Source organism: Helianthus annuus, chromosome 9 (genome assembly GCF_002127325.2).
Source record: "Helianthus annuus cultivar XRQ/B chromosome 9, HanXRQr2.0-SUNRISE, whole genome shotgun sequence".
NCBI lineage: Eukaryota > Viridiplantae > Streptophyta > Magnoliopsida > Asterales > Asteraceae > Helianthus > Helianthus annuus.
The window spans coordinates 158,795,439-158,818,635 of NC_035441.2; the positions used below are offsets into that span (position 1 = coordinate 158,795,439).

At 39.5% G+C, this 23,197-nt stretch overlaps 2 protein-coding genes across 2 annotated transcripts; both read right to left on the bottom strand.

Annotated features, from left to right (window-relative positions):
* Nucleotides 1-6,497: 6,497 nt before the first annotated feature.
* LOC110879218 (myb-related protein 306) lies at nt 6,498-8,370 on the bottom strand. The gene is made up of 3 exons (XM_022127637.2): nt 7,996-8,370; nt 7,727-7,856; nt 6,498-7,390 (listed from the first exon to the last, which is right to left on the bottom strand). The coding sequence occupies exons 1-3, from the start codon at nt 8,126-8,128 to the stop codon at nt 6,664-6,666; spliced, it is 990 nt and encodes a 329-aa protein (XP_021983329.1). The 5' UTR covers nt 8,129-8,370; the 3' UTR covers nt 6,498-6,663.
* A 3,867-nt stretch (nt 8,371-12,237) lies between these two features.
* LOC110876608 (eukaryotic translation initiation factor 5B-like) lies at nt 12,238-15,362 on the bottom strand. Its single transcript, XM_022124774.1, has 6 exons — nt 15,047-15,362; nt 14,820-14,975; nt 14,232-14,657; nt 13,097-14,166; nt 12,731-13,021; nt 12,238-12,657 (listed from the first exon to the last, which is right to left on the bottom strand). Exons 1-6 carry the CDS (start codon nt 15,360-15,362, stop codon nt 12,238-12,240), a joined length of 2,679 nt encoding a protein of 892 aa, XP_021980466.1.
* Between the last annotated feature and the right edge of the window lie 7,835 nt (nt 15,363-23,197).

The following is a 23,197-nucleotide window of genomic DNA, read 5'->3' on the forward strand; positions in this document are numbered from 1 at the left end:
GTATACTATTGATATACTTTTCGAAAAAAATGACTGAGTTTATTTATGGCGTTTTCAACTTTGTGTTTTTATGGCGTTTTCACCTAGTTTTATGTGGTTTTTCTGAACTAGGTGTTTTATGCCATTTTTCTGAACTAGGTGTTTTTATGGCGTTTTAAACTAGGTTTTTTATGGCTTTTTCTAAACCGGGTGTTTTTATGGCGTTTTCAACTAAGTTTTTCATGGTGCTTTTTTGAACTGGGTGTTTTTATGGCGTTTTCAACTGATTTTTTCATAGTGTTTTTCTAAACCGGGTGTTTTATGGCGCTTTCAACTGTGTATTTTTCATGGTCTTTTTCTGAACTTGGTGTTTTATGGCGTTTTCAACGGGTTATTTTTCATGGCATTTTTCTGAACTTGGTGTTTTTATGGCGTTTTTATTGAACACCCAGTTCATGTCATTTTTTTAATTTAAAGTATAGGAATAGTATACTCGTAAAGATAATAAAACACTTGATTTTATGGTGTAATTTAAAAAAAAATAATCACGTATAGAAAAATTACGAGAGTTTAAAAAAGATGGTGTAATATGCATGTGACTTGTATGTGCATGGTCTTTGTTATGTGAGTGGCATGTGGACGAGCCTTTTGACAATATTACCCTTAGGGTAAGTTAGCATCAACACCAAAATCGTTCTTACCGTTTTCACACTTTTAGGCATTTTCTCTAGACCCTGGCCAATGCTAAAAACTAAAGCCTCAAAAAACCTAAAAGAATTAAAAAATCTAAAAAAAACACACAATTTTTTTTTAATATTTTTACATTAAAATCGCTACTTTTAGTATCCAAATTTTTTTTTAATATTTTTTACATTAAAATCGCTACTTTTAGCTATTTTTAGGTATTTTTGGTTATGTTCACATTGGTTATCGCAATAAAGGGTGGTTCCTAACGGATCATTCTCCTATATATGTATATATATGGGCAGGATCTAGAGAAAACGGTGAAAAGTGTGAGAACAGTGAGAACAGTTATAGATCGTCAGATCAAAACAATCCATGGCCTAGATTGGCGTGGTGGCGTTTCCGTAAATAACACCAATTCTATTAAGTGGACGTGCTTCATTAAGGGTAAAAGGGTTTTTAGACTTCTCTACCCAAAACACCAAACTCATGAATAAAACGCCATTACGGGCCAAAACACATCCTATATAAACAAACATCTCAGACATTCATTAAACACACCCCGAACTGTAAACGCCATATTTACTACTATATACCATTCATCTTAGAAACGCCAAAAAACCCAAAACAACAAACACACCAAACTCAAAACGTTATATTTTACTATATATCAATCATCTTAGAAAACACGAAACACTCAAGAATCAAAGATTCCAATCGAGGTTTCTTTTAGATACACTATTTTCTCAGTAAAACACCAAAAATGGCAAACATCGTTTCTTGTATATTCAATTTTGTTCTACGCGAAATTTCGCAGAATGTATTCTTAGCTGAGGGGGTATAACACAATAACATTTTGCTGCATGAGATGGATAAATCTTCAAAAAAAAGATGCTGATGTCAGACTTATGTCATTTTCTGTGCTTTGTTCTTGATGAATATTTGAATGGCATGTAGAGAAGGATGACGCTGATGAGTGGGTTGAAGATAAAAATGAAGATAAAGATAAAGATAATCTTCAAACAAAAAACTCACGTCATTTGTGCTTCCAAACGGGGACATAAAGGCTACTTCAACAACAAAAAAAAAACAAAATGAAGCATACCAAAATCAAACCGCCAGTGAACATGTTTCAAAGAAGAAAGAGACTGATGATAGTGAAGATTTGGAAGATGAATTGTTTCTATTTTTATTTTTTTAGTTTTCTTTTTCAGTTGTTTGTTATGTATTTTTCAGCTAAGAACAAATATATGATTTTAATAAAAATGCCACACAAACAAAATGCTTGTGAAACGCCATCATGCCATAAAACGCCAAAAACTCCCAAACTATAAGAAAATTACTTTCGACAAGTATCATTAAAAACTCAAAAAAAAAAAAAAAAACCCGCCAAAAACTACGTAACGCCATTAAAAAAACGCCAAACTTGGAAGATGGCACGTCTATCACCCTAAACTCATAAAAAGCTGAACAAAAATAGTAAAATACACATAGTAACTGAAAAGACAGTTACTTTATTACTATCATTTATTATAATAAAAATCCCGCCTAAACTACGCGCCAAAAACATCCTATAAGAGAGAAGTCTCTACATTGTCAATTGATCACACTACAAAAACAACGCCATGTTCCTTGGAAACCACTCAGTTTAAAAACGCCAAAAAAATAGTTAAAAAAACCACATATGGGAAACATCGTTTCTTTTATATTGAGTATTGTTCTCAATGAAGTTTCACTAAATAGATTCTTCTCTGAGGTGTGTATCTCTATAAGCTTTTGCTGAATGAGATGGACAAATATTCAAGAAAAAGAGACTGATTACACTGATATGTCATCATGTCACTTTGTCCTTGATGGATATATTGATGGCATGAAGGGATCAATACCAGTGTAAAAAATGCTATTTTGGACTACATTATTATAATAGCATTCGAGCAGGCGTTGATCTTCAACATGTCACCAAACAAGAATATATCAAACCAAAATACAGGATGCCACTAAAAATAAGCTTCTTCTAAAGACGAGCGTTATGTAGGAAAATTGGCATCTAGGTAAGGTATTCAAAAAGGTTCAAAACGCTAAAAATGTTCAAGAAGAAGAGGCTGATGACAGTGAAGATTTGGATGAGAAATTAGATTAGCATTTTTAATTTTTTTTTTCATTTTCTATTGTTTGTTATCTAATTCTTTGTTGTTTATTATCTAATTCTCTATTAATAAAAAATTGAGTATAAACGTCAACAACTACAAACACCAAAACGTCTGATAGTATGAAAACTGTGAGAACGGATGCTAGCAAAGCACGTTGTTGCTATATAAAACGCCAAACAATGTATTATTAGAAAACAACACCAATTGACAGATGAAACTGAACGAAACAGTAACTGCAAACATTAAAATGAAGACACGGGAACATTATTGCTAAACATTTATTATATTAAAAGCCACTACATGGGAAATTGAATTTATTTATATTTTCAAAACGTTATAATTGTCTGTCACATTGTAGGCCTACATCCTACATGGCACAACAATTGATAAAAAAATATATATCAAGAAAATTACTAATGTTTTTTACCGCCAAAAACAAATATCTACCTGGCCCAAAAAAAAGCTCATTATATAAGTACAAAAGCTAAACAAAAGCTTCACACTCCACACATTCGCTAAAACGCCACATCTTGTCTAAAACGTCATATAATTTAAAAAAACGGTACATGATGTCGCATGGAGATTTAGAGGACTGAGGACGTTTCGTCATTAAGTTCTCTGACAGGAGAAGGGTGAAAGTCAAAACAATCATAGCCATAGTTAGTATGGATGAACGCCAAGAAATTTACCTTGATAACCTATATAAACTGTTGAAATCTACAAAAATGTCTAATGAATTTGGGAAACGCCAGGGAGGACGATAATTTATAATTACTAAATTATTTTATTCAATTTGGGGGGCGCACATATAACGCAAAAAATATTTACTATGCTCCTGATCTAAAAAAACAATAAAAACGCCATGTATTTGTTAAACGCGAAAAAATAGAGAGGTGTTGTGAGACACGTTTAAAAAAAGTATATAAAAGGACAACAAACCCTCTCCACCCTTCACTATGTCGCGTGCCACGTGTTAGGCCAGAATCCGTTATCACACTTTAGGGTGTTTTCTCCTGATCCCGTACCTATATATATATATATATATATATATATATATATATATATATATATATATATATATATATATATATATATAGGGTAAGGATAGTGTAAAAAGGGCCTAAAGTGTGAGAAGTGTATTATAACACTATATATAATACTATATAACACCATATAAACGCCCTATAACAATATGTAACACCATATAATACCATATAACACTATGTAAAACTATATAACATTATATAACAAATATAACACTATAACAATATGTAACACCATATAATACCATATAACACTATGTAAAACTAAAACCCTCAAAAAACCTAAAAAAAACCTACCCCCCACCCCACCCCACCCACCCCACAAAAACCTAAACCCCCCTCCCCCACCCCCCAAAAACCTAACCCCCCCCCACCGAAGCTAAAATGCTAAAAACTAAACCCCAAAAAAACCTAAAAAATCTAAAAAATATAAAAAAATCTAATTTTTTTTAAAATATTTTTTGTGTTAAAATCGCTACTTTTAGTAGCAAAAAAAAGTTAAATTTTTTTTTTGCTACTAAAAGTAGCGATTTTTTTATAAAAAATATTAAAAAAAAAATTTTTGAGTGATTTTTTTAGCTATTTTTAGGCATTTTTGGTTGTGTTCACATTGGTTCTCGCGGTTCTCGCAATAAAGGGTGGTTCCTAACGGATCTTTGTCCTATATATATATATATATATATAGGTTCAGGCTCATTAGTGAACAACCCCCTTGATAGTGAACAGTTGTGAACTAATCCTATCCCTTGATTATCAATACATAAGTGTATACACTAATGTAAATCAATGGCCAGGATTTGTTCACTCGTTCACAAATACACTAGTGTTCACTCTAGAACCCCACCCTATATATATATAGAGGCCAGTTAACGTACATTACGGCTTAACGTACATCAGGTACGACAGATAATTACGCACGTTCATTTTAAAATCACACACGTTATAAACTCAAAAACCCAAATCACGCATGTTGGAAAACATTAATCACGCATGATGAAAACATTAATCACTCATGTTATACACATAATCATGCACGTTGTCGTACGTCATCAAGTTAAACCGTAATGTATTTTACACTTTTCTGTATATATATATATATATATATATATATGGTAAGGTTCATGCGAGAACCACCTTTATTGCGAGAACCGCGAAAACCAATGCGAATACAACCAAAAATACCTAAAAAAACCTAACCCCACCCCCCCCCCCCCGAAGCTAAAATGCTAAAAACTAAACTCCCAAAAAATCTAAAAAAATAAAAAAAATAATCTAAACAAAATAAAAAAAACACACAAAATTTTTTTATATTTTTTACATTAAAATCGCTACATTTAGTAGGCAAAAATTTTTTTTTCTGGCTACTAAAAGTAGCGATTTTTTTTTTTTTAAAAATTGTGTTTTTTTAGCTATTTTTGTTTGTGATCACATTGGTTTTCGCGGTTCTCGCAATAAAGGGTGGTTGCTGACGGATCCTTCTCCTATATATATAAAAGACTACGGGCACACATTAGTGATGTTTGGTTAAAGATCCAAATAGAGGTTATTTAAGTAATTAGAAATGAAATCCAATACCAATAGTACATTGTACAATACTCGAATCCCCATTGTCACGTTTCTTTTTTATTCTGCGACACTCGATACTCGCTCGACGTTTGCTTAAAAATGCTAGAATCAAAAGACGCACATTCGAATTTGGCTCGGTTGAAAAACACTCGGTTCGGTTTATAAGTAAACCGAGTACGAGCAAAGATTTAATCAGCTTGGCTTGTGAACAACCCTATCTTATACCTATTCATTGGCAAATATGCATTCTATCTTTCACAGTAGGTCAACTAAATATACAATACGACTCGGTGCATGCGTGCTTGTAGACAATTGAAATATATAAGGAGAGCCGCATATTGAGATGTGGAACGCACTATTGAAGCCACTTAGCTAAGTTGGGCGAACATTCTATCCCATGTTTTTGGTTTTTATCCTAAGAATAGACGAACCACTTGTAAAGTGTCGACCACCTCCGTATCACATTTTTTTACGATTAGTGCTACTAACGTTATGCTATGTATACAACCAAAATGCCTGGGTCGGCAAGATGTTTTTTAGCCATATCTTATGACTTTACAATGTCAAACGAATCAACATGCAGGCATTTGCTTTTATCCGGTTGATACATATATAAGTCTTGAATTATATGGTGTGTATCATACTCTAAAATTTAAAATGACTAATTATAGAATCGACCACTATCAGGACCAAACTACTAAAGGACCATTATACTTGACCTAGTCTTGTCACAGGGACTTACGAAAATTTTACGACATTGTGTACTATTTTCCCTTTAAATAATCTTAAAACACTTATATATAACATTGTAATAGAAAAAAAAATATTAAAACTCATATTCTAAGTATATTGGAAATACATTAATCTCAAACGAGGCAAAGATCAATTAGCAAAACTTCGTGTACCGAAAGGTCAAATAACAAATACAAAATCTTAACTAAAGATCACAGAAAGCGATGCGTATTTATTAAGTGTACGTTTCTTTAAGAAAAGTATTCAGCTACAATTGATTGATTCTTTGACAATTGGAGTAAACATTTGAAAAGTATATAACATTTTGAGTTCTACATCGATGTAAAAGTTAGTAAGTCACCACCCTCAAGTCAAATACATCAAACATATTGAGTTCTACATCTCTCAGGTCAAATAATAAATTTAAGTCCCCAAAAAATACAAAGGAACACAAGATGCATTAATTTAACCTATGATGAAGTTTCAAACTAAAACCTTCAAAACACAAATCAATTATCAAAAAAATCAGTGTTTTCATCAAAAGAAAAGTTAGATAAATCTTCTTTTCCTTGATTAACCACACCCACAGCTGTTTCATCAAGCAACCAATTCTCAAACATTGTAAATCGCAGCAGATCATCCTTGCTATCCCCTTGGAATACACTTCCCTCCGGTGATGTGTTTGATTGTGAAAATTCAGAACTATTTGACGATCCAAAAGATCGATCAAACCCGAAAAGGGATTGAAACATTTCATACAAATCGATTCCAGAAGAAGTCTTGCTTTCGCTGCTCAGAGCATTCCCTTCATCACTTAACTCACGAGTACTTGCATTTGAACATGTTTTGGTATTGTTGGATGTGTTTTTCATAAACCCTTTAAGCAATTTGGCAATGTTATCAGTGCTAGAGGGGTAAATAGGTGTTTGTGTGGGAGATTTTATAGGTTGAGGTGTGATAATGGGCTTTTTATCAACAGATAAAGCATCATTTAGAGCCTGTTTCGCCAGATGAATATCTGTTTGAAGCCTCTTCTCCCACTGGCCTCTAGAGATACAGTGTGAAGAAGACGATGAAGTTGTTGAAGACGCGAATCGATCTTTCTTCTTGTGAATTAGATCGTGTTCATCAGATCCCATTTGGAGCTTTCTGAGCTTCTTTTTCAAATGTGTATTCCAGTAATTCTTGATGTCATTGTCCGTTCTTTCAGGAAGATATGAAGCAATAGCCGCCCATCTGCAATCACAGAAAAACATAATAAGTCAAAACTTATTCTCCCTATGATTCTTGATTTTTTTAATTCAAACCCTAATTAAAACAACTCCTCCCCATGGCAAAAACCTTTTGTAATTTTTGTCACAACTTACATAGGTTTTACGGCTTTAAACAAAACAAATACGTACTCAATAATATCACACCCATATAGTATGGTCTTACCGTCCAGGGAGGATGAGATTAAGGCAAACCTTATCTCTAACGCAATATATAGATAGACTGCTCTCACTAAGACTCCTAGCTAAACAAACTTTTGAGGCTTCAACTAAATACATATATTGTTTCTCTAAAACTTACTTGTTACCCAAAAGGGCTTGAAGCTGAATGATCATTTTCTCCTCCTCATCAGTGAAATCTCCCCTTCTGATTCCAGGCCTCAAATAATTGGTCCATCTTAACCTACAACTCTTGCTACATCTTCTCAGTCCTTTAATCAACACATACACAAATTAATTAAATTAGTACAAGAGATTTAAAAAATTTAGTATAAATCATATATTAAAGAACTTTTGGTACCCAAACATTGAAAGTCTAAACTATTTATACACAATATACAACACACTTACCGGTGTTAGTAGGGACTTGACGCCAGTTACCAGGGCCATGTTGCTGAACATAAGAAACAAGCATGATATCTTCCTCAGGGGTCCATGGACCTTTCTTGACACCAAGTTTATCACAACATGGTGGCCTTCCCATTTTAGTGTACCTAATCTTGAAAAGGATTACTTCTTGATGATCTTAAACCTCTCTTTTTCCTATATATATAAAAATTTTGAAGTATAAGTGCTGTGTTTTGTTGGGAACTGAAAAGGGGTGAGAATCAAGTAGCAAGGGGGTAAGGTTATGGATACAAAGAAAGCAAGAAACAATGGCTGAGTGAGAAGATGACTTAAAAGAGTCAAAAGGGGTAGTGGGGTGGGGGTGGGGTAGGGGTGACAGCGAAGACCCAAAGAGTGCATTTACTCAAAGCTCATGCATGCTGGTACAGCTAGGGCAGTATACGCAGGGGGCAACAGAAGCTTAAAACTTATAAAGTCAGCCCACCACCCTTTATTCACTTGTTGTGCTATTATGGTCATCATCACCATGTCTCTAAAACCGCGTTCTGCATTCAATGTGGGTTTGTTTTTTTGGAACTCTGCAATTAAAACCCTAATAAATACTTTTTTGACTTTTTTACGACTTTCTATTAACCCTAATATAACACGTTTTTACATGTTCTAGAAGTAGTCTAGAGTATGTTTCTTTGTTTGTCTGGGTTGTCAAGTATTTAAATTTAAGTCGTTTTTTGGAAGTAGCTAAAATGGAAATGTTGTGAATTTGTAATAAACATACATAAAAAGATATGTGTTCTTTTAGGTATGGTTGGTCGTTGATAAAGAAGTTGGTAGCTAAAGTGGCTTTTCTTTTCTATATATGTATCATCATTATTAAAAAGTTATGATAGATATTACTTAATATATAATTTAACTTTTGAAGGGGTATGGTCCCAAAAAGCCGCGCAAACCTCCTCTCAGGTTGCGCGTGATACCATACTCCTTATTTCAGTAAACTTATTAATAAGGTCCTCGCGCGCCACAATCCGCGTTCTGATCTACCCCACGCGAGGCTCAGCCCTCAAGAGGCTCGTATATCAGCACTTAGCATGAAACGTTGGAACAAATGAGCATACTAACCCCGCGCGGGTTAGTTTGCTGTCCAACAAGAACCACACAGTAAGGAAGCGCACGGCTACCTACAGTGGTACACAAGGTACAAGTGGCAGTAAAAGGAGCCAATGAGCGTCCAGCAGGCTCTGGTCAATCGTGCGCCACGATCGTCTGACGAGAAGTACACAAGGACGCCTACGTGGCACCAATCAGAGGACGGAGACAACTGTCCCACGATCTCCACTTGTCTGCTGATGACAGAAGGACAACAAGGCCGACAGCAGTGACACGTGGCTCCAATCAAGGTGCGCCAGCACCGAGGAACGTCTAGAAGCCACTAAGCGGTCGACGCCAGTGAGACAAAGAGCATATCCGTTTTGTTGTCCGCTTCCGGCCCAAGGCCCATCAGCCCATAACCCCTTACACCTCTCCGGCTATAAATAGAGACCTCATTCCACAGGTTAAAGATTCTATTCCCTCTACTCTCACTCTTAGCTCTTAATTACTCTCAAAGCAGTCGCTTATTCTCACGCCGGAGCCTGGTTAAGAGGGAAACCCCCACATTCCCCTCTTAACGAGTAACGGTGTTCTGTTTTGCAGGATCAGGTTACCAAGTCGGAGCTCAAATATCCATAAGAAGATTAACCATTATGAAAGGAACATAAACCAAATCTAATTAACTCCCTAATTAGATCAGTGTTTCTTCATTGGCGCCCACCGATTTTTTCTATATAACCACCCTCATCTTCTTTTATTTGAGCCTTTGACATCTTTTTCATCCTTCGACTATGACTGGTCAAGGAATCATTCCAGAGTTCGGTTTCGGAACCAACTCTAACACGGCGTTGGGTGAAGGAATCCAAAACCTCCAAGCCCAACAAATCGAAGAAATCGGCGAAGTTGAAATCACCAATACTGGGGGTCCGCGCGGGAGCTTCACCCGCATCACCCAAGTGGTCACCCCAGGGAACAACGGAGAAGGACCTTCGAACACAGCGCCACCTCAAAATGTATCTGCATTACTAGGCTTACCAGAAGACGAAACCCCAGCCTCGTGGTATGCCAAGAACATCGCCACCATCAATGCAGCATACCAATCGCTGATCGCGCAGCAAGCAGTTTTGACGGCAGAACCGTCCTTGGTCACCCCTCAGAGTCAGGGGGTGCTCCAAATGCCCCTGCCAGTCAGTCTACAAGGAAGAATCAACAGGCCTCCCCCTACAAGACGTTTAAGCGTACAAGACACGCGCGATACAAGAGGGGAAACGGATAGTTACTACGACTATCCGTCGAACCTTCAACGAGGCCCTGTTCATAGCCGGCTCACGCCGCGCAACATGAACAACGAATGGGAAGAAACAGACCCGAATGATCCAACCTGGGAAGACGACGAAGGATCGTCAGTCTTTAATCGCTTGCCAAAAAACCATGAGTACTACAAACCGAGACACCACATCGGTTACACAGAAGAAGCTGAAAGAGATTTCCGCCTGGCATACCGGCCAGCGGAAGCTGCGGAACACTCCAAGTTCATCCCGAAAATCGCACTCGCGCCGCTTTCACGAGAAAAGTTACCTCCGACTGTCGGGAAGTTCAACGGCTTGACTGATCCAGACGATCACGTCAGAACATTCACAAGTGTAGGTTGCATGGGAGGTTGGAACATGCCCATGTGGTGTCACTTGTTTATTCAAACTCTTACCGGGGCGGCTCGCGCCTGGTTCGATAGCCTCCCGCCTGGGAAGATTAAATCATGGGTAGATTTCAAGACGCAGTTTTTGAGCTACTTCAGCCAGCAACGTCGCTACCAGCGCGACACAGCTGAAGTCGAGGATATCTGGCGAAGAGATGGTGAAGGATTGGAGGACTTCATCACCCGGTTTAACAAGGAATGTTTGGAGATAGGCGGCGTCAGTGAGCAACTCATGCGCTGTCATTTCAAAAAAGCCATCCGATGTGATAGTCTCATCAGAACTATCACAGGCAAAGATGGAATGCCAAAGGAGTGGGACAAACTAATGGAGGCTGCAAAAATCGTCGCACAAACAGAAGAATCCCTAAGTGGGTACAAATCTGGTTATGATGCTAAAGAGCACCACTCATCTCATCATTACTCAAGGGATTACTCGCGCGACTATAGCAGACACGAGAAAAGGAAGAGATACTCCGACTGGAGTTCAAGATCAAGTGAGGACAGGAGCAGGCATTGGGAAGATACACGCACAGCAAGCGACAAAGCACGATACACAAGGTCAGACAAAGAAGACCACCAAGAAAGAAAGTGGACTCAGCTAACAAAGACACCCCTCGAAGTTCTCAACACGGAGAAATTGGATCTCAAAGATCCACTACCAATGCGTAGCAAGAAAGGCCAAGACACCAACCTGTTTTGTGAGTTTCACAAGGATACAGGCCACCTGACTAACGACTGCATCCAATTGCGCATAGAAATCGAGAAAGCCCTGAAGAGTGGTAAGCTGGAGCACTTACTGAAGAGTGTACGCAAGGACATCAAGAAGATCCAGAGAAACGGGTGATCGCTGGTCTCGCCACATCACCTATCCAGAATAAACACCGGAACACCATCACGCTTGACGGCAGTCAGCGTGCAGGTGGCTTAACACCGCGAAGAATTAAAATTCCACCACACTAGACAGCAGTCAGTGTTACCAGGTGGTGTGCGCAAGAGAAACATGTATTCAACTACCGCTGTAAACAGGGGCCACAGGCCTAAAAAACTGCTAATACAAGCATTCTTTACATGTTAAATCCTTTTACTCTCTAGAGTTAACTAGTTACAAATGCATGTCAAACTTTTGATTAGCACGAAAACACTTCAGTAAATTGTGAGCTATAACGCATGCCTTCAAGGTTCTTTGCAAATATAACGCAAAACCGGGCATTTACACCCAACAAGAGGAATCACACTTCCGTTCATTCGCGCTAACTTAACCAAAGTTTCTAGCCACAATGCAACTATTGTAACTAGAAAAATGAAAGGCAAAATGAAAAAGATCATATTTCAAAAGCGCAAAAGCGCAATCAGTACAAAGCATATTCAGTCATACATGCGCAACAGCGCAGCATTTACAGTCAAGTTGCAAAAGACAATTACAAGGCTCAAACGCCTATCAACAACCTATTCAACAACCTATTCTATTCATCGCGTCGATCACCATCATCATCTCCGTCATCTTCACCATCGTCATCGTTGCCATCATCATCACCATCTCCACCGTCATCACCAGCTGGTTCTTCATCGGATAATTCGACGGTAACTGGTGGATCGAGGACTGCTTTAAGACGCTGACACCAGTCGTCTTTCTTCAAAGATTCCACAACCAGATCCATGATAGGCAAGGTAAGGTTGTCATACGAGTTTTCAGCATGTGAAAGCGCAGCATCAGCATGTTCAGTCACCGAGCAATGGCTTACATCAAATTCTTGCCCTAGCATCTGCTCAACATGACTGGCACATTCCAAATAACCTCCTCGATGACCCACCGCACGCGCCGCATCCGTGAGAGCAGCAACGGCGCGATCTAGCTCGCCAGCATTTAAGATGGAGTTGGCAACCTTCAACAAAAGAAAAGCATTAAGGACAACCCTTAGCAAGATGGAAACATAAAAAACAGAAGTACAAACTTACCAGCACTACTCCACGAGTGCGCATCCACTCAGCCTCCGAGACAAGCGTATCAACGATGCCTTGGGCCTCGGAGTAGTTGGTCTGAGCCACGTTAAGCGCGGCAGTGCTAACAGCACGCGCCTCCTCAGCTGTAGCAGCCTTAACCCCCTCGGCCTCCAGGTCGATCTCCAACGACTCACATCTGTCGATTTGCTCGTTCAAGCGACGTTTGAGCTCCGCAATCTCAGCGTCCTTGGCATGGAGATCTCTGTCCTTGCTGGACAGCTGCACCTTGGCCTCAGCTAACTCAACCTGGAAATCGACAAAACAACTTAGGCCAGTTTGTTAAAAACATAGCAAGAATAAATGAAAAACAAATAAACTAACCTCCATCTGCTGCTTGGCAGCTTTCTCTCCATGCGCCTCCTCTACCTTCGATGTCAAATCAGCAACTTTAGCCTCAAGATCAACAATCTTCTGTCGAGCCGCGTAGGCGCGCTCGTTGTCCTGGGCGCAGATACGTTTGAACTCGGCCTTCTCCTTGGCCAGTTGCTCCTCAACATTGTGAAGTTTCTTTTGCAGGCCCTCGCGGCCCCATTCTTCGGCCTTCTTATCAGCTTCAAATTTGGCTCTCTCCTCACCAAAAGCAGCCTTGGACTTTTCAAACTCAGCAATGCGTTTTAACGTGCGCTCACGATAACCCTCCCAGTCGGCGCGCTCTCTAACCATTGTTCGCCATTCGCGAACTATCTGGTGATTGGCAGCACGAGCGTTGGCCTCTCCAAGTATAAAGGTGCGATATAACAATTCATGGGACTTCGCCCTTTGCCGATTGACCTCTGCAGGAGTAAACGAGTTCAAGAACCACTCGCGGCAAGGGCCGAACTCATGGAAGGTATCTTTCTGTTTTAAGCTCCAGGGGGCTTGATGAGGAGCATCACCGCGTTCTTCTTCATTATAAGTTTTATAATAGATATCACCAACGGTGTCCTTCGCCCCAATCACATGTGGATTATAACCCCCAGCTCCACCAGAGCTCGCGCCGCTAGAGGTGAAACGACCTGACCCCTTAGAAGTAACGACATGCGCGGAGTGGGTAGGTTTTGTGACCTCAGGCCCTTGAACATTAACAGGCTGATCCATAGCCTTCTTTTCTAACTCCTTCTCCAAGGCCCTCTTCTTCGCCGCTTCGGCCACCCTCTCCTCCTCCGCCTTCCTTTTTCTCTCCTCCTCCTCTTTCCTTTTTCTCTCTTCTTCATCCTTCCTCCTCTTCTCCTCTGCAATTTTCTTCTTCTTTTCTTCTTCTCTCTTCTGATCCTCCTCCGCCTTTCGCTGCGCCTCAGCAGCCTTCGCGGCATCCTGAGCAGCAGTGCCAGTGGACTTGATGGTAATCTTCGGCCTCTTCGACCCAGCCTCACTGAACGTGACACCCTTCTCAGGGGTCTTCTTCTTGATCTCTGCAAAAATAATGCAAGTACATTTAAGCAAAGAGAAGTATAAAGAAGAGAAGCAAAGAGCATACCCGGAGAAAATTTATACAACGAGCGCAAGTTGCTCGTTTTCCCAACCACGGGAAGCACAACAGCAGTAGGCGCGGAAGTCACACCAGCCGTGGTTTCGCTCCTACCTCTCTTCCTGCCAATCAGTTGGGCAGCCGCATCTTCTTCTTCCGCCTCATCATCTTCAGGGGTCGCGCCAGCATCAGGGTTACGAGAACCCGCGCTCCCAGAGCTTTTCGAGCCACCTGCACCAGTTTTTGCCTTAGCTGTACGCGACAAGCCTTCAAATGAATCTCTGATTATCACATAATCATCTAAGTCACTTTGACGAAGGCGAAGAGTACCTTTGACAGCAGCAGTAGTTGCGCGACTCGGGCCAGTACCCTTGCTGGTCACTTCCGGATCGACCTTGGTCTTCTTCTTCTTTAGGGGTTTCTTTTTCTTCTCCTCTGGGTCAATCCCCAGGTCACGCAACACACCTGCAAAGATTTTAGACCACGAACTTAGCTCGCCGTTGGAAGACCCTACTGACTCCTCGCTGGAAAGATAGAGAATCTCTTTCCCAGCAGAAGTCACAGAGCGCAAAGGACGAGGTTTAGGATATTGCGCACCTTCAGTAGCGGTTGGCGGCGAAGCAAAGGCACCTTCAACCGGAAACATGAAGTTGCCCTTAATCTGGTCATACCAGCTTTCTTCATCATCGCGCAATGGGCGCACGCCCATGGAACCACCAAATGTGGAGAAGGCAGCTTGATACAGTTGCGCCTCTAAACATGAATGTAAGTAAGTAACAATTAAAGCAAAGTACTTGAAAAAAGGAAAAAAAGAGATAACTGACCTTGATCGCCGATCTTCAACACCGGAACCTCCCTTCTGTTGGGTGACCACTGGTCACTCATCTTAGCCGCTACCAAAACGTTTTCCCCAAACACCCGATTTGGGGTTGGGGTCAGCTGTTGATACCACTGGGCCTTCTTAGGAATCGGAAGGTCTTCCTTCGGTATCGCCTCAGTCCAATCCCGGAAGGGCATGGCAATCGGCAACACCTCTTCACGGATGAAGAAAAGCTTGGGTTTCCAGTCATGGAAACTCTTGGGGGGATTTAGCAGAATCTTCTTCGCCGCACCACGGCTCGCAAACGAGAAAAAACCCATCGTCCTCTGCAACTACTGGTAGAAGGCCCGAAACTTCTCTACCGATGGTTCGATGCCATGAGATCGGCATAGGAATTCGAAATGACGAACCCTAACCATCCCAGGTGGGCTCATCTGTGACAGATGGAAGTTGTAGTAATGAAGAATATGCCCCAGGAAGTTTGTAGCTGGTAACCTAAAGTTACCCTGAAGGAAAAAGTCTTCATATAGGGTAATATAACCCGGTGGTGCATCAGCCGCGGTCTGGCCCTGAGCCGGATACCGGGCATCCCACTCCGGTGGGAATCGGAAACTCCGAACAATCTGTTCGAAGAGACCTAGATCCCATTTGAGGACAGGCACTGGACCTTCCTCAGTGTAACACCTCGAATTTTTGTGTCCAATGATGTGTTAACACGTGTCATTTGATTACACGTGGCATCCATAATAAATAAAGGACTAATTGTGACAAACCTTGAAAGTATATAAATTCGAGGGTTATAAATGTCAACAAGGGTAAATATACTGTATAGTAACCCTAAATAAATGCTTGAACCTTCAAACGAATGTATCATAGATCGTACGGAAGCGAAACGCGGAAGAAAGTGAGAGATTACGAGCTACAGGGGTTAACTGTGTCAACATGTTTAATATTACCTCTGAGTGACCCTTTAACGTTCCCAAGACTTCGTAACAGTATTATACGCTCACTAGAATATACTGTATAACTTCCGCGAAGTTCCGTTTTAAAACGAAAGAGTTATACTCAAATTCGTATGAGAAGGGTTAAAAGCGTCAATAATGAAAGTTAAGGCTTTCTGAATAATTAATAAACTAACCGGGGACTTAATAATGCGGGTAAATAACACGAGGCCCCTATCGGTAAATAACCGAGGGCCAAACCGCAAAGTTACCCCTTCAAACCCGAAAGGTCAGGTAAATCATTACGAAAGATTTCGTTATTAATGGCCAGATTCTGTAATCATAACAAAAGATTTAAAGTTTCTGAAATTATAACCTCTCGCGACCCGCGTGAAGGTTAGGGGTAAGTTGAGGCGGGCCGCGAGCCACCTCAATTACGCATCTGATTTATTAAACTCAGGCGACCCGCGTTATATTGCATGGGAACTCCCATGCGGGCCGCGTAAAGTGCCCAGATGCAGAATTGTTGTAACTACTTGGCTTTTGGAGCTTTTGAACGATCATGAGCCAATAAATGAGGCATGGGCACCCTACATTTGACCCATACACCTTAGGGGACATATGCCCATCATCCATGATCAGTATAGGCTGAGTTGTGATGATCTTGGACCTTAACATTGGCTATAAATAGCAAGGTTGTGAACATAAGTTCATCACACTCAAAACTCACCCATCTGATCATTCCAAGAGCTCTAAAGCATTCCTCTGTGTTCTTAAGTCTTCTCTTAAGCTTCTGTACGTAATTCAACCTTTGTGGTTCCACATTTGCTTAATATTTAGCTAAAAACCAAACCGTCGTAACTACGGTTTGACTTTACAATAAATCAGTAATGGTTCAGTCTTATGACGAATCAAAAGTGGTTATGAGTTGGTATTTACGTGGGTAATAAACCTCTAAAATGGTTCCCCCTGATCACCACTCTAACTATGCAAATGTCGAGTCAAACGTGCGGTTAAAAAGTCAACAGAAAGCTATTTTAGCGATTTATGCATAATCTGTAATGTATATGTTATGGAACCTGTTTTGACAATCATAAAACATGATAATAAGTAAATAAACCTGTTTGCGCTCGTTTGAATCGATCATTTACTATATTGAACCGGTTCGGAGCCGAAAGTCGCATAAGTTTGACTTTTGCTTTGACTTCAGTTCTGACCCGTTTTAGTGAGGTATAAATATACCTTAGGACTCTCTTAGGACCAGGTCACATGTTGGTATACGCCTCTGTGGTCGGTTCATGACTTATCCGAGTCTTTTACGTATTTCCGTCATTCGCCTAAAAGTTGATCGTAACGGCCTTTTAAAATTAAAACGAGTATTTCGGACACGTGAACGGACCAAAACCTTGCTTGTTAAATTATAAGCATGTCCTTAAAGTTTCACGTCAATCCGAGGCCTAGAATGAGAGTTATGCTAAAAGGCGCACTTTTAAGAAAGTTTTGTAATTAACGGCGCAATTAGCATAACGCCCATCTAACCCAAGTTTTCGTCACCAAAACTTTTACCCACTGTGGTAAAATAATATTTTGGGAATTTTAAAGATTTTTAATAATTTTTACCTTGCTCATAACCTGCGGTTATGGCTACGGTTCGGTAAATACCGAATATGCCCTTTTTGGCCAAAACGGGAGTTCTACAAGGTCTTTTGACCCGATTCCAGTTGCTACTGATTTTAAATAATAAATAAAGTATTTTTAGCTATATAAGCTGTTCGGGAAACTCAGATTTCCTGTAGAACTCGAAAAGCCATTTTAAAGTCTTTAAAATGACCGAAAAGCCCCTACGGGGCATAATACTAACTTAAACTCGTTACGGGCGTCACGGAAGGTATCCTACTGATACCACAACCCTTTTAAGGCATATTGACTTAGGAAATAAGCGTAGGACACTTATGGTTAACCGTTTCGCCTATTTGCGCACACGGTACGGCCCATGGAACTAGTTTTCGTGCAATAGCCGATATGGGTCAAATTATATTATTTGAACCCCAAAATCCAGAGTATGAACTATAAACCCATATAAAACAAGTCACTGAACTTGTTGGGTCCAAATCATACTCCATTCTCGGTTTTTGCCTTTTCGTGCGAATTAACCATATCTATGTATCGGAATCAACCGGTTTAAGCTACGGCTAATATAAGGACCGTTAGGATTCTAAGAGGTTAATTAAAACCTTCGTTCCAGATTAGGAGCCCCAGTAAAAGCTATCGGTGACTTGATCTAAATTAAGGAATATACTTGCAAAGGTAAATACTTTAACTTATTTCCCCTATATGGGCTTGGGTTACGGTATATTAATACCGCTTGATTGAGCATTATATAATTCCATCGCTTAGGTGGTTAATTGATTAAATATGATCGGCTCATTTAAACAGTTATGTTGCTTATAAGCCTTTGGGGGGTTTAATGACCGTTGTCCCGGATATCCTCGGCATCATTTTACGAAATGGCCACGACCATCGACATCCCGGTGTAGGCGTACACCCGGTATAAAGTGTCGACATTAAAATTAAAAGACGTAGCCGTTGGTTTTCATACTACGGTTTTACGCAAACGTGGTGTGTCTATAAATCTTTAACCCGGCACGACCCGGGCTACTGAACGCATAAAAGAACATGTAAAACGTTCACAAGATCATTATGAATTTTCCCAAGTTATAAAAGAGTTTGTGCCTTGTGCATTCAAATCAATTTTAATAAACATTTTCAAATGTGTCAGTTGAATGTATTTACCAGTGTAAACTGACGTATTTTCCCCAAAAAGATTAAGTGCAGGTACCTAAACATAATTGGCTGGTATTAGCTCCCTAGCGTCGGGATAAGTCTCACAAGCTTGATTGCAGTATCTGATGGAACAATACTTTATATTTATTTACGATCCCCTGTGGATATATTCAACCCTGTAATACATTTTGATATTACAATCAGAGGTTGAAATTTATATATTTATCTTATGCTTCCGCTGTGCATTATATAATTGTGTGGTTTGACTATATTGTTGCCAACATCGTCACGGTAATCCCCCACCGGGCCCACCGGTGAGACACGTTGAAATCGGGGTGTGACAGGTTGGTATCAGAGCCAACATTGAGTGAATTAAACACTATCCTTATGTGTTTAATCTCAATGACACAATTGCACATATTCAAGTCTAGACTTAACATAGGAATAATCTCAATCCCAATCTGGAAAAGTACTGCTTCCAATTATTTTTATATTGGATACGTCGCCAAGCGAAGAAGCCATAATAGGAGTTCTCCACACCGGAGTCTGAGATGCTGAGCTTCGTACCGCGGCTAGAATGAAACGAACATCCGAGGAGAAGGCAGTCAGAAATAAAATAAAGAAGAAACTCCTTTTTTCTGAAGATCGTTTCCTTATTAGTCCTTATAAGGACATAATTATCTTTCAGTCCTTACGAGGACAACATTATTCCTTTCAAGTCCCGCTTAGGGCAACTTTATACTTTCACTTTTATATAATGGAATGATTAAGTTAGACTTTCATTCTGAATAAGAAATATTAAATAAATCAAAACCATTCCTTTTTATTGATCTGCCTAAATAAAGAATCTTAAGGGGGGTGAAACCTAGCTTGGGGTCTGTTAAGATCTAGTCAAGATGGTACGACCTAACTGAAAAGATTCTGATTCCCTGTTAACCTCTGTACGCATGTTAACATTCATGGCAGATGTGATTCGTTAAAATCACGCACGTCATTCTTATACAATAATCCTTTAAGGATTTCAAAACCCAACTAAATGATATATAAATCGTGGGTTAAATCACCAATGAAGGTGATCAATATTATAAAGACATCCATTAGTGATGCAATGCCTACGGGCCAGTATTATAAAGACATCCATTAGTGATGCAATGCCTACGGGCCAGTATTATTAAAACATCCATTAGTGATGCAGTGCCTACGGGCCAGAATTATTAAAACATCCATTAGTGATGCAGTGCCTACGGGCCAGAATTATTAAAACATCCATTAGTGATGTAGTGCCTACGGGCCAAACTTATTAAACATCCATTAGTGATGCAGTGCCTACGGGCCAGAATTATTAAAACATCCATTAGTGATGTAGTGCCTACGGGCCAAACTTATTAAACATCCATTAGTGATGTAGTGCCTACGGGCCAAACTTATTAAAACATCCATTAGTGATGTGGTGCCTACGGGCCAAACTTATTAAAACATCCATTAGTGGTGTAGAGCCTACAGGCCATACAAGTTGTCATATAAAACAAAAAGGGCAGTGGTAGTCGATGACTCCCTGTCAGAAAAAGGTAATGAACTAAGTTCAAACCTCAAGGCTTTGATTCTCTGAAATCCTAGCTTATAAATTATAAATGTCCTAGTGACTAGGCCTATTGTGCCAGAATACCTTCATGCTGTGATTCTCTGAAATCATAGCTTATAAATTAAACTTGTCCACGTGACTAAGCCTTTTGTGCTATTACTAAATGCCTCGATCCCAGACGATCATGGCTTATAAATTAAACTTGTCTACGCGACTAGGCCAATTGTGCTATTATTAACTTATAAATTAGGATTTATGATAAGATCCTAAATAAAATAAATATCCTTCCTTCCCTGCCAGTAGGCATTTTTAAAAAAAGAAATCTCAAGGGTAAACCTAGCCTATATGACGAGGCCAAGATAGTAGGACCTATTCAAGAGATTCAAATCCTTGTTAACATCCGTAAAATGTTAACACTCCTGGCAAACGTGGTTCGATAAAATCACGTAAGTCATCCCTAGATTGGGTTATTCCAAACCTTCCTTATTAAAATAATCATCCCTTAAGGAGGAAGTGCCACGGGCTATAATACACTGTCCGATTGCGACATCGACAATTGTGATCTTTTGAGATTCCCCATCCTAAGGGGATGAGCTATGCTCAAAGCCCTCTAGACGATAATCCTGTCGTCATGTCATTATTATGACCACTGAATGACAATTGATTTAAATTAAAGTACTAATCCTGTCGTCATGTCATTATTATGATCACTGAACGACAGTTGATCAAATTAAGTGCTAATCCTGTCGTCATGTCATTATTATGACCACTGAACGACAGTTGATCAAATTAAGTGCTAATCCTGTCGTCATGTCATTATTATGACCACTGAACGTCAGTTGATTAAATTAAGTGCTAATCCTGCCGTCATGTCATTATTATGACCACTGAACGACAGTTGATTAAATTAATGGCACTGATCATGTCGTCATGTCATTACTGTGACCGCTGAACGTATCATCAGTGCAATGACTATATGTCTTAACATCTTACGAGATGTTAATTGATAGGCCCCAGGCCAGAAATTTTAATAAAGACAGTCGTAACTTACAACTCCCTGTCAAGAAAAGGCAAGAACACGTTCAGGCCTAAATACCTTAATTCTACAAAATCAAGGTTGATAATATAAAGTTGTCCCTGTGACTTGGTCTCTTGTGCCATAATTATATTTTATTAAATTAGGATTTATGATAAAAATCCTGAATAAAATAAACATCCCTCTTTTCCCTGCCAGTATGCAGTTTAAAAAGAATCTTGAAGGTGAGACCTAGCCTACACGGCCAAGATGGTGAAACCTACTCAAGGGATTCAGATCCTTGTTAACACCTAAGCACGTGTTAACACTATTGACAAATGTGATTCGGGAAAAGCACAAAAGTCATCCTTATATTGGATTCTTCCAATTCCCTTATCTAGGCTAATGATTTAGAAATCATGGCTTATATGGGATGATCATATCGTTAGTGATGAAATGCCTGCGAGCTAAGCTTGTTGCCCGATAAGACAATGACAGTGATGGTTTTTGACCGCCTGTCTAAGATATTGGACTATGTCCAAACATAATAGTCTATATGATCAATGCGATCATGACTAATATCATCTAATACGATGATAATATTATTTAACATCCTTAGAAATGTTTTGCCTACGGGCTATAATATATTATCCATTTAGGACATAGACATTGTTATCTTTATGATTCCTTGTCTAAGGTGGTGAGCTATGCTCAAGCCAGAAATAGTCAATATGATTAACGCAATCATGCCTTAAATCATCTAATAGGATAAACCAATTATAAACAGCCATTAGTGATGTTTTGCCTAAAGGGCCATATTATATTATCCAATTGAGACAAGGCAATCGTAATCTTTTGTGATTCTTTGCCCAAGGGAGTGAGCTAGACTCAAATCCTATACTCTATACTATCATTGCAATCCTGACTAGTAGCATCAATATGATGATCATAAACTCATGATATTGACATCCCTAGTGATGAAATCCCTACGGGCTATACTTTACTCTATTTCGATAAGACAAAATAGGGGTGATCCTTATGATCCCCTATTCAAAATGGTAGAATGATACCTAAACTAATAGTCCATGCGATCTAAATGATCATGATTAATATCGGTAGATACGGTAATATAGATAGACATCCACGAGTGATGTTAATTGGTATTGCCTTCCTGTCAAGAAAATCGCCTGTCTAGACGATGACGGTGGTAGTCTATGACTCCCTGTCCAAAAGGTGAAGAACTGTGTTCAAGCCTTAAGACTCTTGATCTAATGAAGTTGCAACCTACGAATTGATGTCCTTGTGACAAACCCACAATTTATACTACAAGTCACCTATAACTAGCCCCCGTGCTTTAATACGTCGTTCGTGACAAGTTAACATATTAAATGTTAACATCACTGGTGACAGGTGTTAGTGCCATATCCTATAGACATCCTAGAGACAAGGCCATTTGTGCCACACCTAAATGTCATTACGACAAGGCCTTCGTGCCATATGATTACCTATATTCTTCAAGACTGGGCTTATTGCCATATCCTTCTACGTCCCTCACGACAGTTTTCTGTGCCATTTATGTATATACCTATATATAGCCAAGGCCATGTAAGGATAGCCTTTGAGCTATTTATGATCGTCCTTGTGGCAAAGACAGTTGTGATGTTAGGGTCCCCTGTTAAGCAGGTATTGGACACGCTCCAAACCTGGAGTGCTATTAATAAGTCCTTTATGACCTAAGTTAAATATAATAGGTATGCATTCAAACAACATTCACTAAGAATGTTCAGAACAAAATGACCCATACGGCTTATGAATGCCGTGGCTAATCTAAGT